Genomic DNA, 17,356 nt, shown 5'->3' on the forward strand with positions numbered 1-17,356 from the left:
CTATTTTTTGTTGTTGCTAATACTCTTATGAAATTGCTGGCATTTTGGACGAGGCCGTTGCTTGTGACAGAGGTGTGTGAGACTTCACATTATAGGCTAAAATACCAAGAAATAATAGGATACCTATTTAAAAAGGAAAAACAAAAAACACCAGAAATGGCACTGTCAAGTTAAAAGAGAAAAAGGAAAAAAGCTGTAGTCTGAAATCACTGTATTGACTGCCAGTAAAACTAATAGCAAAGTCTCTGACAGCTGAAAGAGAGGGAAAGGAGGAAAAGCATGCTGCTTTTAAGTTTTTCCCTTTGTTCATTGGCGGTGTGCCCATGCACCCCATTCAGGGCTCTAGAAATGGTTCACTGACTTGAAACTCTGGCTGCTTTTAATTGTGTGGGTTTTATTTGTTTAAGTAATGTGAGGAAAATACTGAGCTAGGTCTCTCAACATTAAATTATCAACTCTACAGACATTTTTGTCCAGCTCTTCAGACAAGTTAAGAGGGATTCAGGTTTTAGATTTGTTTTGCTGGTTTCCAAATGCCATTTTTTCACTATGGCTTTGAATTGTTATTGCACCCTCAGAGACTCTCACCATGAGCTGGCTGAGAACGCGGTAGTATATATTTACACAGTAAGTCAGACAGCACCAAATCCATCTAAAACACTGAAAAGCTGCTGAGGTGTATTCAAGGAGAGTACTGTGGAAGTCATTTGGAGTGTTGGGGTTTTTTTTCCCAAAATTTTCTGTTATTAAAAGTGCTTGAAAAAAATGAAAAAAAAAGTGCACTTGCATAAGATGTGATTTATGTAAGCATAATTGTTCCATTACTTTGACTTTGAAATATATTTTAAAATCCCTGTTATAAATATAGTGCTTTGTTTGGAAATAAAAGTTGTGTTTCTAGAAGCGAAATGAGAAAAATAAAAACATTTTAGAGCACTAATAATGCCCTGGTTTAGGTTGTGTTTTAAAGAAGTGCTTCTTTCTTTTGAAGTAAAGTAGAAGACATACTGTTATGTGTATATCGAATGTCAACCTTCTGGTATTTGTTTTATAACAGTGAAACTCAGAAAAGAAAAACACTTCAGTATTGCTGAGACTTAATTATATCTTCATTAAGTTGTAATTAAACAAAAAGACAAAAGCATCCATGCTGTGTTCGGTATAACTGAGAAATAAGGGCTTATGCTTATCTGCTTGAGGTTCCCCTCCTGCTTAGCACCCATCTGTGTTGTCAAAATTGTCTAGTTTTGGAAAGTTTAATGATATGTTTTAGTTTGGGACAAAATACATGTTGTTCAGTTCTTTCCTTTTAGCAGGGTTTTCCCTGGTGGCTGCTGAAGAGGTGTGAATGGACCTAGGAATGGATCCACGCCACAGGCAGAATCTGTTGTTTCAGTTGATGAGTGGTTGTGTCATCTTTCGGCATATTCTGAACTTGGATGTTTCTTCATTGTGACAAAGATCCCCTTATTGCTATACAGACATTCCAAAGTGGAGGGCTTGCTTGAAATAATATTGCCTTCCTGCATGGCTTGTTTCATTGGTTATGTAGAATTACTGTCTTCCAGTTGTATTAGTGAGAAAATTTGCATATTTCCATTTTTGTACCTTATATTTTCTCTTTAAAAAACAGCCAAGCATATGATTCAGGGAACAGATATTATATATTTCTTCTTCCATGAGTATGTTTCCCCACCCACCCCCTTTTAAACAGTGCTCAACCTCTCACCGAGAAACTCAACTATTTGCCTTATGCTTCACACTTACAACATTCGGTGGAAGCTGCACAACTGGATTTGCAAAAACACCCCTCATCCTAAACAGTGAAGCTGTGTTCTTGCTTACTTTTGGCTGCTGGAAAAAATATAAGCAACTGAGTCCCTCTGTCAGACTGGCATTGGTAGTGCCGTGTTGTGTTATGAATGGTTGCTGCTGGGTAGACTGTGAGAACTGAGCTGGTCCGGTACTTAGGGTTTTTGGAAGCAAAGGTGCGTGTGCTTTCACCTGGTTTAATTAAAATAAATATTCCCGATTATTTTATAATTTTTAACTTAGTCTATTAGTACTGTGGGAAACAGACTTTGCATTGGTGTCCCTCTTTGGAGGGACAGGGAGAGGTTAAGTGACACAGGTTCCCCGAGGTAGCTGCTGCAGAACCAGGAACTGGAATCCTGTTTGCCATTCTGACCAGGTGTGATTCCACTCAGGATTAAGAGATCTGAATCACAGAAAAGTCTAGGTTGGAAGGGATCTCTTGAGACCATCTGGTCCAACCTTTTGCTGAAAGGCAGGGCCTTAGATTAGGTTATTCAGTACCCTATTAAGCTGAGCCTTAGTTACTTCCAGCAAAGGGAACTAGGCTACTTCTCTGGGCTTCTCTGTTTAATTCTTCTCACAGTGAGCAACTTCTCGTGTCTGGATGGAGTTTCCCCTGAAGCAGCTCAGGCCTGCTGCCTCCTGACTTGTTCTCCGTGCATCCTTGCAAAGGGATCAGCTCCCTCTTCATGTATGAACTATGAACTCCGTAGGTGTCAGTTCTTGTGCTCTGCTAAAATAGTGTTTGGTGGGTGCTGCAGACCTCCCATACCCATAACATGAATACAGGGAGCCCATGTCGGGCATTGCCATCTGATTTGAACACATTCCCTCGTTGCACCTTGTGGGGTAGTAGATGTGACTTACAGAGTCTAGAGTCACTCAGCTCTTTCTGACGTGACTCAGTGGGATGGCACCTGCAGTGAAGATTCCCTTCTTGACTCCATGGTACGGCCAAGTGAGTGCTAGAGAACAGAGTAAGAATCAGTCAGGATATATTTTTCTCTTTGCTATGAAGAGTTCATGAGCAAAAGAAGACGACATGTTTCATAACACTCATGCAAAAAGTACAAGTGTTTGGAAATCGATGGGTTCTGTAATATTCTCTGTGAGTCCAACTGATCTCATTCATGTAACGTGTAACTTTTAAAATAAACTTTCAGTGCAACCAGTGTCTATCATTATTTCTTTTGAAAAAATAAAATTATCATCAAGTTATTTTTTTTTTAAGAGTTTGATTCATCAGATTTGTCCTGGGATGTAGACTTAGTATTGTACATAATTTATTAGGAATTGAGATGAACATTTTCATTGCTTCAAAATCAATGGTGTTACTGTTGACTTCAGCTTGTCCAGGATTTTGCTGCTTCCGTGTAATATCAAAAGATTTATCAGTATTTATTTGACTTGTCCTGATGATGATAATTTCCTTTTCTGTGAATGAAAATACAAATCCATACCTAAATTATGCTAACTAGGTAAGATTTTTTGGGGTAGTGAACAGAAATCTAGTATCTCATTAGGGATATTTGAATTGCCCATTTTGGTGGACTTTGTTCAGAATGCCTTCCTCCTGCCTCTCATGCTCATTGTGTCTTTGATTCATTTTCAGAGCAGCAGAACCCTGTCCCAGATACAAGGAATAAAAATTCTGATAATTTTAATAAAAAACGAATTAGCTCTGAAGTGAACATTTTGTTTAAAAAGCCTTTTCAGTTCCCGATGCCTGTTAGACAGGGGTTTTATGAATACAGCATTTTTTCTGCTTTTTACATCTATAGCATTCATCACAGAAAAGGAAAATGTTATTTCAGTTTTGTTGATTCTGAAAACAGTTTCTTGTCACTTGTTTAGTGTTGAATAGTGTTTTAGTGTGTCCAGGACTACAATTTGTAGTATTGTCTGCTATAGTAAACACAGAGGAAACTGTTACTCAGCCTGTATATATTCTAGGGTAGTAGATAAAGAATTAATCCTGTTGATTATGACTGTAAATATTGTTTTTAAGGCAATGGTAACCAAGAATATTTTTCCTATTTACAGAGCAAGCTTTACATGGAAGGATTTAGAAGCCTAAAAGAAGGAGAACCAGTGGAATTTACTTTTAAGAAATCTTCCAAAGGCCTTGAATCAATACGGGTAACAGGCCCTGGTGGGAGCCCCTGTTTAGGAAGTGAAAGACGACCCAAAGGGAAGACAGTACAAAAAAGAAAACCAAAGGGAGATAGGTAATTACCTTACTTTGATATTCCCCCCCCTTTTTTTTTTTCTTTGCAAGTTTTACTTGAAATTATGTTTTCAGCATTTATGCACTTGTGAAAGGAAACCCATCTATGTAAATTTGGCTTTTACATGTAGCCTAGTAGTTTGATTAAACTTATTAAGCTGTATCTGTACAACTACATGAATCACCCACTTGATTGGTTTTACTTGAGAATGTTTTATTGAATTAGAGGGAGCCTGCAAAGGAATGTAATATTATTATGAAAATATTGCTCTTAGACTGAGAAGAGAGGTCATTCTGAATACAGGTGAAATAACACCGTGTTTCAGTGAGAATTGTGCATGCTAAAGAGATTATTGTGTGCAGTGGGATTTTAAACTGTGCATCAGTACTTTTAGACAGAAGAAGGTGTAGGTGGTACAGACAGGGTTGAGATGTACATAATTTGATTAATTATATTTTTACTTGGTGAACAGAGTATTAGGTGTTTTCAAAAGTTTTAATGCCTGTTGGTCTGAAGAACTGTTGTAATATTATTTTACAAATTCCAGGTTAATCTCAGGAGCTGCACTTCTTTATACACAAGTGCAGCAGTCTGACTTGCACTGTTTTACTTTACTTTCTGCCTCTGATGGCTTGAAGAAGTTCTGTAATCCTCTTCACTGCAAAGCCACCTGCATCTAGTTCCCCAAGGGCTGCCTTTCTGCCCAAGAGCTCTTGGATTTAGGTGAATCTCCCTTTTTCCCTCATGGTATTGCCCAGCCCAGTAGCTGTAATGGCTGAGATCAAGGGGAATATTTAGTCTGTGAAGGATCCTAGTAAGAACATCCAAACAGTCAAGTTTTTCCTGCAGTATTTGATGTATGGCATGACTGAGAGGTGGCTCTCTTCCGTTGCAAATTCTGAAGCAAAGAGTAGCTTGGGAAAGAGGGGGTCACCTGGAAAGGCAGTGTAGCTTGAGAAACGGGATGAGAAGCCTTTGCTGGCCACAGTTGAACTCCACTTGTCCCCACCTCTGTTAAAAGGCTTCTTCCCCCTCCCCCTTTTTTTTTAATTAAGGACTGGAGACAGCGTGATAGTTGTCCCTCTTTCACCTTTGTAAAAGCTAAAGGCCATGAACAAAATTTATTGCTGCTGTAACAGATCAGAGTCCATAACCACAACAAGGAGAGACTTTGTAAGCCAGACAAAGCTTTCTTTTTGATTGCTCACCATATCTGGCCTTTCAGAGTTGTGTTGCATGCAGTGGCTGTGAAAAATCTTTTTTTTTTTCTCTTTTTTCCCCCTCTTTTTTGGTTTTTTTTTTTTTAGCTAGGCTTCCAATATAGTTCTTATTTACACCATTGGTTTTCCATGGACTGTAATTACTAATCTGTTTAGGGTATCAGCATTGCCGTTGTTCTTGATGTTTCATACTGTGGCAGCAAATAAAGGCCACAGCCATGCAGTCATGATACTGTTGTCCTGTTTGTTGCACATGTGTATGAAGGAAGACAGTCATTGCTTCAAAAACCTTGAAATTTAAATGGACAGGTTGTAGTTTTTCCAGGTCTACTTGTATGTTGAAGGAGACAGGGATTTGAACAAATGTATATATTTATAGTGCACAGCATGGTCGATGCACAGGAAGCAGTACTTCCAAAGCGCAATTCATTTCATCCTAGGGAAGCATCTTGAAATATTGGGAATGAATCTTGCCTTGTGGCTGTTTCTCTTCAGGGACTACAAAGGGGGTCTGGCTCCAATGCTGTAGATACTTCCCTTACAAGTCTAAAGTTAGGCAAGATGAATCCTACTTTCAATTATATTTTTTCATAACTAAAGCATAGAAAAAATTGAACAGATATACCCTAAAAACAGCGCAGAGGGGTGATCCATGACACAAGGTACTCTTTCATGTCACTTGCCTTTAAAGAAGGAAAAATTCAAAACTAAATTGAATTAATCTGAATATGAGAACATGGGCAAAAACATCTACCCACTTCTGTCTCAAAATTCTTACACTTCAGTCATAAGATGCCAAAAAAAGCTTGAAATTTGAAATGTCTGGAGTAGCATTGACATTATCCCTCAGCGAGGAGCAGTGTCTTTGCTTGAAGGAAAATTGGTTCTGATTAAACGCCGGGCCAATAAAAAAGTGCACGTCCAACATGTAGTGGAAAATTTCTTGAAGATTGCTGTTGTTCTGTGAGAACTGCCTCCATTTCTGAAAGCTAATTCCATGTTCTTGTCTGTTGTCTCTTCTCTACATTATCATTGGTAACAGTGTGCGGGCCCAGCCTTGCTGCATCTTTTAAAATGGATCCCATTTGAATGGATCCCATGCCTTTATTAATGGTGCAGGTGTGGTTTAAGGCAGAAGGGAAGACTGACAGAAATAGGAAGAGAAATCTCCTATAGAAAGAGATAGGATAAGGATAAAGGATATTCTTTTCTTATAGAAAGAGAAATAGGAGAAGAAACCTCTATCCCACAGAAAGGCAGGATAAAGAAAGGGAAAAGCAGCAATATGTGCGGGGGGGAAGTCATGACACTGAGGTGACTAAACATTGGTGCTTTTTGGTAGATTTTGTGGTGCTTCCACAACAAACTTTGAGTCTCTGTAATTTGCAGTGTTGTTGCTGTGGGGACCTTGCTGTGATAATATTTCCCCTTCAGAGTTAATGTGGGCCATGTTAGTTTTATAACATAGGTGGGAATGCTTTGTAATTGCTGTTGGTGATATTGACCACATTGGCATCTTTCCAAGCCAGGATGCTAGCACATGCCAGGGTGAGGAAGGGAAAGTCTTTTGTGGTCCGTGTGAAATGAAGCTGCAGTTATAAGCAGCCTGCAAGCTTTAAGTTCCCAGACCTTACTTTACTCTAGACACTGTGAAAAAATACATAAGATACGTGGATATTACAACAGCTTAATCTGGGCTAGAGGGCAGGTTTCTGAGCAAGACTCGGCTGGGATTTGCATCTGACAAGTGCCTAGGTTCAGAAGTGGTGTGTTATGGCAGCTGTGCACAGTGGCAGCTCTAGGGGCTGGTCTCTACCAAAGTAAGCCCAGGGATGAATTTGCAACGTGTTACATTGCAGCAGGTTGCGGCGCCCTTTGTAGGATCTCTTAACTCATGGTGAACACGGTGTGTTTTGCTGAACTTTGACAGTGAGCTGACACAAAAGCACGCTATGCTGCTCTCTAGGAATGACCGCAGGGAGCTGATGCAGAAAAGATAAAGTACTCTGAATTCACACCTTAATCACCTGCTCAGTAACTTGTAGGCAAGTCAGTGAAATCTCTATTTAGAGCAGAATAAATTAAATCAGAACATAGGCCACCATCTCAGAATGGAGGAGGCAAAAGAGAGGAAGGGAAAAAAATTTGCTTGTTTTTAAACAAAACAAAAACAAAAAAAACCACTCCCAGCATTTGTATGTGACTTAAAATGAAACTGGGTAAAGCATCATTTTACCAGTTGTAATTTTCATTTATTTTTATAAGTGTATGTAGCTGGGAAAGTATTCCATAGTGCAGTGTATGTTTACATAAATTAGAGCCACAGACCTTAGGCACAATATTAACAAAGATGATGGATGATGCTCACAGGACTAGAAGCTCGAGTTATCTTTGGGACCTAAAGGTATTATCCAGTATATGTAAATACTCCTAGTAGGAGCTCAAAGTTGGATACTTTTTCAGCAGAGTGTCTGTAGTGCTGTATCTGCTCAACTTGGCGTGTGCTTCGAGGGAAGCATTTCAGGGGTACAGGGAAGATGACAAATCTTTTGTCTTTTTTTTCTTTTTGAAGTATTTATGCCAAAATGGAAGCAATAAAATAAAGCGCGAAGAAAGAAATTATTAAGGGTGTATCTCCATCTCCTGGTTCTAGTTCATGACATTTCAGTCCTAAGCTACCTTCTGCTAACATCACACTTGTGGCAGAGAAGCTTTCTAGCACAGGTGACACAGCTGTATCAGTAAGTGGTTTGGATTTAAACATGCAACAAGTAAGCAGGATGTTGTGAGATTTTGGGTTTGACATGAAACATTTTGCTGACTTTGTTTATAGCACAGCCCTGAAAGTAAACTCTGAGGGAGGGAGTTGGGAGCTGCTGGAAATGGGGGAGTTTAACAAAGCATTGCCACTGGATAAATGATGATGCTGAATTATGTTCTGGGAGTACAGCAGTGAAATAACTTGTATTTCTAGCTCAGATGGCTAAATAGTAATGAGCACTGCAGCATCGCTGTAACACTTCAAAAACCTTTTTCCAGTGTAGACGTCTATGAAGGAGAGATAACTAGAAAAGAAGTGGTTTTGTGTTAAGATGTAATAAACGGTGTTTGCCAGTAACTCTTAGACATGACCAAAAGCATAATTTTCAAGTGAAGAACAACATATCTCTAAATGACCAATCAGGTGGAAATACAGCCACTTAGGGAAGGGGGGCTGTAATTAAATAATATAATACTTCCCTGATGAACTGTCACTTAAAATTAGTTTGTGTCTGAGTCAGAGAGAAAATGGATTTAGTATCTGAAGACATTTTGCGGATGATATGAAGTCAGACTATAATAAGAAAATCTTAAAAGTTGTCTTTACAAGCTTGTGATCTGCACAAACAACCTCTAAACCAGTGTGATGCAGGCAGAGATGATGGCATGGTGGAGTGCTGTGGAGGACATTTGGACTGAAGTTAAACAGGACTGGGAGAGCTAGTTTAGGATAGCAAAGTTGCAAGATACAAAGTCACTTCAAACCTGAGACTATATCAATTCTACCTGTATTGACTGCATCACACTCAAGTGTATAATTTAATTTTCATAGAATAGCCTCTTATGGCTCAAGCCAAGCAGATTTTTGTGAAGTAGATGAGAATGGGAGTGGTACAGGCTGGGAAGGAGAGCCCTGAACTACTACTGAAATGGGAGAAGCTCATAAAAACTGTGCTTAACAGACAGATGGGGCCGAGGCGGGTGGGGGAAGCCCTTCAGAGTCCCTTCGTCTGAGAGCTGGGAAGCAAGGCCAGGCCGGCGGTCACCGCACACAGCTATGACGCAGGGGGCACATACACTCCTGCCCTCAGCCAGCCCCAGGGATCCGCTTTGGGCAGGACCTAAACAACAGCAGGGCGAAACAGGGGGCAGCTGGAACGAGAGCACCCAGCTGTCCAGAGAAACAGATGAAAAGTTCAGGGAGTGGTAGCCCTTGGCACAAAATGGTGTCAGTATGTCACTGTTGAATTTTCCTGCTCCTCTCCAAGGTAGATTGTGTTTACAGTTCTGCCATTTTCTAAAGAGGAAGCTGACACAAAAGTAATGCAGAAGTCGTATGCCTTTTACACAGATTTCTTAAAACTACAGCCTTGCAAAAGGACCTTACTCAAGTGTGGTGTTTCAGAAATTAAAACGTGAACACCTCCCCCTTCTCCCTGACTCTCTCTCACTTTGTTTAGATCGTAAGAATTTCTTGCTTTCCAGCCTTCATTCTTGCTTTTCCCATTTTTCAAGTGTAGGGCATTTTCTTGGCTGTTTGTTTTTAACCAGCTTCACAGTGATTCTGTTGGATGTTTAGTTCCTGTTTTCAGTGATGTCCGAGACCCTCTTAGGCTTATGGACTGCAAAGACCACCATAGTTTTGTTCTTTTAAATGAAAACTGCCATATGAAATGAGGCCCTTCTAGCCTATTATCCTCTTTCCAACAGGAGCGTGTGTTTAAGGATAGATTGCAAGAAATAGGGAGGTATAGCTTTCCATCTCTGGCAATTAGTGGTTTAGGCGTTTCTTCGGTATCAACACCTAATCTGTAAAAGACAATTAGATGATGTGTTAAGTATCTGAGTTGTTGGATGCAACTTCCTCTCCTATCCTCAAGCAAAATTCGGTATTATTTGTGCAGAGTTTTATATAGTAAATAATTTTCACACTTAGACAATAGGCTAGAAAGGGGGATAAACACCAGTCTCAGATGTGCTTTCTTACAAGATCTTATTGTTGATATTTGCCGACTGTCCCATAATAAGCCACTAAACTAGTACGAACTGCTCATAACAGGTGCAGCAGAACACTGTTGGATTTAAAAAAAACCAAAGAGGCAAAACCCCAAAAGCCCGCGAGCTTTCGACTACTCCTGTACTTTAAGAAGGTTATATCTTTGCTGGACTGCAATCATTAGGCACAAAGTATTCCATACTTGCTCTTTTTTCAGGCTGACAACTTTTTGGAAGGTTTAGCAACAGTTCGTGTTTTTCAAAGAGTGGGATAAAACCAGAGGGCTTTATTAATAGGGTTAAAAAAGAGGTAACTTAAAAATAGCTGCCACTTGGTGCTGAGGATCGGAGGGTTGATTCAAGCTGGCTTGGAGATGGATCTCTAGGGCAGGGGGTTAATCTTTCCTTGTCTTTGTGCAGACCCATCCAAGTCTAAGTTAGAAGCCTCTGAAAAGTGTTACTGCATATGTTAATTAGACGGCCCTTGTTAAAATGTCTGCATCATCCATCTGTGTTTAAGGAGGCTCAGCAGCCACAGCCTTCCTGCATACCAAACAGACGGCGTGCTTCCAGGACTCGGTCTGTCCAGCCTGATGAGAACAGAATCAGATCTCCAAGGCTGGGTATTTTCTTCCTCAAAAGATGAAAGGAAGGTGGTTTAAGGGGAGGAAAGACAAAACAACTGCCACTGGCTGTTGTGTATAGTGCCCAATATCTATGGACTATACACTATATGGCATGATTCCACCTCCAGCGTAGACTGTAGTTAAACTTCAGTCTTCTGGAAATGCCAGGGGTAGAGCTGTGGTAGAATGAGTGCCCCAGAGCGAGAGCACAAGTAGGAAAGCCTCGCCTCTCAGAAGGCAGCAAGCCAGGGCTAGCCTAGCTTCTACCCTCAGATCCAGCATGCAGCATCAGGAGTTGCCTTCCTCAAACGACAATGGCTTTCCCTTCCTGCCTGCTTCCATAGCTCAAACAGTCAGGAGCCAGGATGCAGAACCGAAAGATCAGTACTTGAATGTTGGAGCTAGGAGTAGGAATGGTTGCAGTTGTGCATAACAATACGTGTAACATTAGAATAAAAGGTTTTGTCTTTCAGAAGACACGCTAGGAAATCCCATTCCAAATATCAAATGTAGAGAACATTGTTTAATTTGTAAAGCCGAGTGCCCATGGTTAGATGCAGGCTAAGCTGCACTGCTGCTGAGACAAAGGTCAGTTAGAATTATTTCGGGGTACCCAGGCACACTAGTGTGCTGGGTGGTGATACAGGCATTTCCTCGTTCATTTGAAGAGCTGTTCTCTTGTTTCACGTGCTTTTAACTACAAAATTCACCACAAGGCGACTTGAAAGTAAGGGCTTATTTCAGATACCACATTGCTGGTGAACCTGCATGACCACGCGGTGTTTCAGCCTGCTCCCTCGGGTGCAGGTGGGAACTGGGCTTTGCAGTTAGGTGCAGAAATCAACAAAATACAAGAAAATACATGCTTCCTTTCCATCAGATGTGCCTTCTGATAGGGCTATTTACATACTTCAAGTGAACACAAATTTCTGCATTAAAGCAGGAGCTGGGAACCTGGTGGCAAAGATATCACTAAGTGCTATCTAAGCCTAATTTTCTTCATTGCAAACTTATATTAAGAACAAAGTAAAGTCTGAATAAAGTTGTCTCTGGTATCTGTTTGTATGAGTATACAGTTAAGAAGGGATAGGTCCCAAATTTTTCATAGTGTTTATAATAAGATATCCAAATTTGATGCTAAAGTAAGTAGATATAATTCTGAAAATGTACAAGGAACAGATGAAGTGAGTAGGCAGGTGTCATTTTTATACAGCCTCATGAAGAGTAAAGCTGTCCCTGCACAGCAGATGGGTTTCTTAAGTACACACACAGTTTTGGGAATGCAGAATATTTTTCTTTGATCACATGTCTTTTCAGGCCTTGTGTTTTCTGAGTATTTCACCCCTTTAATCAAGGGATGAGCTCGCTCTTGTTTACAGTAAAGTACCAATATATATTCAGGCCTTTGCTATGGTGTACTGATGTGTCTAATGATCACACTGGAGTCTTACCTGTAGTAATGATTCCCCACATCTGAAGGAATTTAGAAGCAAGAAATAATTGAGAACTTTGCACAATTCGACAGAGATTATGCATAACTTCAGTAGAGTGTATGTTAAAAGTATTTCAGTAAATAGTTTACAAAACATTGTTTCTGTTTCTAAAAATCTTCCTAATATGCCTGTCACCTTCCTCGATTCAGAATTCTCTCTTGCTATTAAATATCTTACTACTATACAAATACACTACTTTCAAGTAGACAAGAATAAAAAAAGGGCATACATTTTTAGGGCCCAAGTCAGTAAATACTTAAGCCTGTGCTTTGAAAGTAGTAGGGAAGAGGGCATTATTTGAAAAGGTTTCCCCAATCGTGGAAATTTCTTTTTAAGCTGATCTTGACCCTGACTACAGCCTGTGCTGATTTTTGCTCATGACACGCTATAGCTCTCAGTGAACTGTGAGCAGAACTGCTTGCAGAACAAATTGTCTTTTAAAAAGGTGCACACAGTTCATGCTGTATTTACTACAAAAATGTTCAGTGTAAATACTTAAACCCCAAATTTTAGGAAAACAGTTGCATTTCCTTGCTTTTCTTCATGCGTTGCACTCCAGCATCAGCTAGCAAAGATACTCAAAGCATGTAATAAATATACAACATGAAGGAAAGATTATAATGGTGATTCCAGATGATGGAAGAATCTGCCATAGATCTTGGCCTGTTTTAAAAAGATAGCAAGAACTTGAAAGTTGGAGAAAACGGAATTGTAGCATAGCTGCTAAATCAGACATTCCCAAAATGTTGCCTTTGATTTACCACTGTTGATGAATCTGAAACTTTTCAGAAGGAATAAAAGTTCTGGAGCCCTTTAACTTCAAATTAATAAAGTCTGTGCGGTAATATAATTCCAAATTGCTACAGCTGTTTCTTTTATTAGCTGTGGCTTCATGTTTCTGTCCTTGACACTTAAAGATCAAACCTACTTAAATATGAATCATTTAAAAATGTGAATTTACTTCGATACCTTATTTTGTCAAGAAGCTCAGCAGCTCATTATATAAGAGGAATGTGTCATGGAGGTAGTCATCTCTGTAGTGGTGATACAGGCACGCTACTGCTAATCCCACTGTGCACGCTCTCCACCCCGCTAATTGCACCTACAGCGTGCTGGAGCACTTCTTAAGCAGGTAATGAGACATAGGCTGTGTACTGAAAGAAATACTGGGTTTAAGGGCATATTGACACCAGGAAAGGTAGGTTTATTGGCGGGGGGCGAAGGCACCTGTTTAAGCAATGTGGCATCCTCCATCCGGCAGTAGCAGGACTGAGTGGGACTTTGCAGTTGCTTCTTCTGGTGATGGAAAGCTGTTCAGAGACGAGACAGTGGAGCTCACATAGAAATGCTCCTGTGATGTCCGTGATCCCTGAGGCAGGGTGACAGGAAGATATTTCAAGGGCAATGGATAGGGAGAAGAATTAGGATGGAGCAGAAATATGAAAACACATACAGGTGGAGATCAGGAAGGAGAGGGAAGAGAAGGGCTTGGGGAGGGGAGAACAGACCATTGAAAATGGTGTCAGTGTGAGCACCAAGTTTTCCCAGTCTCCAGATGATCACCTCAAAGCTGGTAGTTAGAGCACTCTTCAGGGAGTGCGGGGAATCCTGAATCCCCTCTGGCACAGACAGGGATTGCATGAAAATTTCCTCCATTTTGAAAGATTGCTACAAGTCAAGAGCTAATGTACAAGGAGATGAAGTGTAAGTGAGAGCTAAGCTCCTACTTTGCAGTCCCACGAAGACTGAGGTTGAGTCCAGCTGATCTGAAGTGGGACTTTCTGCAGTAGTCTGCTTATTGTGTGTTCCTCGTTTACTGGGTGACAAACCTGACACATCTGGAGATCGTTTTGCAGAACCACCGAATGCTCCCAGCTGTAACAGTTGCTCAGTTTGAGCTTTGTCCTAAATGTATCGGGTGCTATATAAATAGTAAGCGCTCTGTGGGCTCTAATGTTTCAAATTGGGCACCTAGAATAAGGCTCATCTGGAAAGCAACTTTGGTGCTTTTTTTGTGCTCCAGAATCCTGTGCATTTCCTTGAGACCAATTAAACCATACAATTGCCTATAGCCACTGCAAAGTAATTAATATGTGTAACACATGAAGATACCTTAGTGAGAGCCCCAAAGTCAGTACTTATGTATCATGTTCAAGATTTAGCTGGATTCAGTGGTGAGCCTAGGCATTGAAGTAAGTAGGCTAAAAAAGTAGTATACAATAACTGTCTTACCTTTCCTGCACGAAATGAGAAAAGGTGATGTAGGAGAACTCGCATCTTATCATATGTTTCACAGGCTGTTACTATGGTCTAAATTGTTTCCTCGTTTTTTTTGAATGCTGAATTTGTAGGTAATGGGTAGAAATTAGCCTGAATGCTCCTCTGACTAGCAGCTAGGCTTGGGGTTTTGGAATGTTTTTCCTTTGAAACCGTACTGTGACACTGAAGGACGTGAATGAAGGGACTGGTTTTGCAGAAGAAACTGCACATACATGTGCAAGAGAGAGCAAAGGTGGCCGTGGCCAAGCTGGAGGAAGAGCGAGCCGAGGCTGGCGTTATTGATGGAGTAGAGGGAGCTGGGTTTGCTCAGTAACAGACCTGTGGAATGGTTAAGGAGGAAAGAGTTGTGAAGGGTCACTATGAAATATGGGAGTGAGCTAAACAATTTCTTTTCTTTGATCTCCATTCATTTATAATCTTACTGGTGTTGAGTCGCCTGGCACTGGAACTTCTACAATGAATAGCTGAAAGTACAAAAATTGATTTAGGTTGCACTGATCTTGTGCTGAATGGCTTTCTTTAGCCTGGAAGTTAGTTGGAGTTTTACTCTTTTAGCTGTTGGACAGTTTAAATGCTAAGCATTTAATCTAATTCAGACAGTTCTGAAAACAATAGCAAACCACAGACTGCTCTTATTTCATTGTCTGCAATTAATGTTGCAACAGCCTTTGCATCAAAGTTTAACTAGAATGCTTTGATTTCCTCAATGATAAATGGATATCTTTTAACCAATACAAAAAAAACCTGAAATAGTTCAATATTTCAAATTCAGCCTCAGGTTTGCTAGTGTTTAAAATTAGTACCTCTGCCTTTTTGTTGTGCTAAACTAATAAAGTAAAACAAAACAATAGAGTGTGTGTGTGTGTGTCAGCCTGTTTCTGCATAATGAGATGAGTTCTATAAAATTAGGCAGTGTTACTTCTTCTGTCAATGGGAGGGAATCATCAGTAGTTGGCAATAGGATTAGAAATTGTATATAGTTTGGATATAAGTATTTATTTACCTTCTTAAAGGTTTAATTTTATTTGCATTCTTTTTCCTGAGTTAGATTTTGTAAATAACTTTTTTCTAGAAAGTACATGAAAAATCTTTAATTTCTTGTTGATCAGGCTCGTTTTCCGTGTTTTTGTGCCTTGATATATTTTTGGAGAAATCATGGTTAGCTGCTCACATGATACTTGCTGGGAATATGTGCCTACGTCTCTTTTTAATAACTACTTAAAATGTGCTAAGCATTTTAGTTTTCCAAGTCAAAAAAGAATCCACAGAGTGTTTTAATTTATTTTTTGTTAAATAGTTCAGTGGTATTTTATGTTACTAAATGTGGGAGTGTCATTAATCACTTCACTTTTAGAATTTTTGTCCTTATGTACATTGTGTAACATACAAATTTTACTTGGAGCTCAGAAATAATTTTATCAAATGGTTCATTCTTGTTATCCCTGTATTTCTAACTCACTGGAGCCTCATGAAGTTATCTTTCTCCTTTACAATCTATACATTTCATTTATGCACGGAAGAGAAACATCTGGCCTTTTTTTTTTTTAATGAGAGCTGTACGCTCATTGACCAAACAAGCAGTAAGGAATCTGTTGTATGGCTGATTATGGCAAGAAAATGAGGTAGCAGTATCACTAATAATCAGTAAAATTTGTATAAACTGGTACTGTTTCATTTTCTGAGTTAGCTAATCTCACACTTTCACCCTTACAAGAAAACAAATCGTGTTTAAAAATGCTTGGCGTGGAAAAATGGTACTTTGAAATGTAGATATTAGAAACATTTAAAACATACGTATCTGTGGTTAAAGATGCTGACTCTTAATTCTGTCCTGCCTAGAGCTTTCCGTTTTATCTTTGAAGTTCAGTCATTATTCCATGTCGATGCCATTGCTTCTATTTATTTTTGTATCCTACAGAAATTAATTAATACTGTTTAGATCCGATCTTTTTAGAATACTTATGAAAGTAACATATCAACAAGTTTATATTTTATGCAGCCTGTGGAGCTGGATTTTGGAATTTGCTTTTTTAGTGATTCTTTTGTGGAAGAGAAATCTTTCAGGCATGAATTGATAGTCCAGATCTTTTGAGGTCTGTCTGTGCTAACCTATGACCTCTGTTCTTAGGAGGTCAACATCTGAGGGCAGGAGATTAAGGCACTTAAAAGATTGGAATGGGAACTGGAATGGAAAAATTAGCCAGCACATTTTGGGTGGAAAACATCAAAGTCATCAAACAATTTGCTTATTTTAAACTCAGTTTAAGGGTAACAAGCTAATTGTACTGTGTTTGTTGACGCAAGCAATTTATATTATTTGAGGACATTAACACTGAAGAATTTATTTTTTTATTGGAGAAACGTAATGCCTGTTTAGTATAAACACACTATGTATTTCATATACTACATGCTTTTGTGCAACATTTTTTAGGATTCAGGATATGATCATACAGTCTGTATGCACTAAATTAGCTCTGTTTCTTACAAACAGCAACAGTAAGTGTTGTGGAACCTGAACCTTGCTTGTGGTCTGCTGAAGACTGCTTGCCCTCATTGGAGAATACAGGTGCTTCCAGTACATGGGAAAAATTATTCCCATATTAAAATTTCCTGACTGTGACTCTTAAAAACATTTGTAAGCATATCTCTTTGTTACTGCTTTTCAAATGTGAATTCTTTTCCAATGCAAACTTGTCACCAAGGAATGTTCCTTCATCGATTATAAACTGATTTGAAAGAAAACAGCACTGCCTGTTTGTTCTTGTCTGTCATAGTTCGGAATTCATTAGTATGTGTTTTTAGAAGCATGAGGACTTCATCTTTCATCTGTACAATTGATTTCAAAGATGATATTGTCTAGAAAAAGACACCTTTCCGCATCTGAAAATTATGCAAGTTCAAGGATTTCTGTAAGCAATCACATTTTTGTCTTGCTTGTT

General features: G+C 39.4%; 1 protein-coding gene across 6 annotated transcripts in view; it reads left to right on the forward strand.

Moving 5' to 3' along the window:
* The window catches only part of LIN28B (lin-28 RNA binding posttranscriptional regulator B), an 88,377-nt gene that overhangs the window by 38,907 nt on the left and 32,114 nt on the right, over positions 1-17,356 (forward strand). For all 6 annotated transcript variants that reach the window (XM_075087363.1, XM_075087364.1, XM_075087361.1 and 3 more), the window contains exon 3: positions 3,859-4,043. In XM_075087363.1, coding sequence (XP_074943464.1) covers positions 3,859-4,043 — 185 coding nt within the window. The remainder of the gene's footprint in view (positions 1-3,858; positions 4,044-17,356) is intronic.

The sequence above is a fragment of the Phalacrocorax aristotelis genome, chromosome 3 (genome assembly GCF_949628215.1).
Source record: "Phalacrocorax aristotelis chromosome 3, bGulAri2.1, whole genome shotgun sequence".
NCBI classification, from domain to species: Eukaryota; Metazoa; Chordata; class Aves; order Suliformes; family Phalacrocoracidae; genus Phalacrocorax; species Phalacrocorax aristotelis.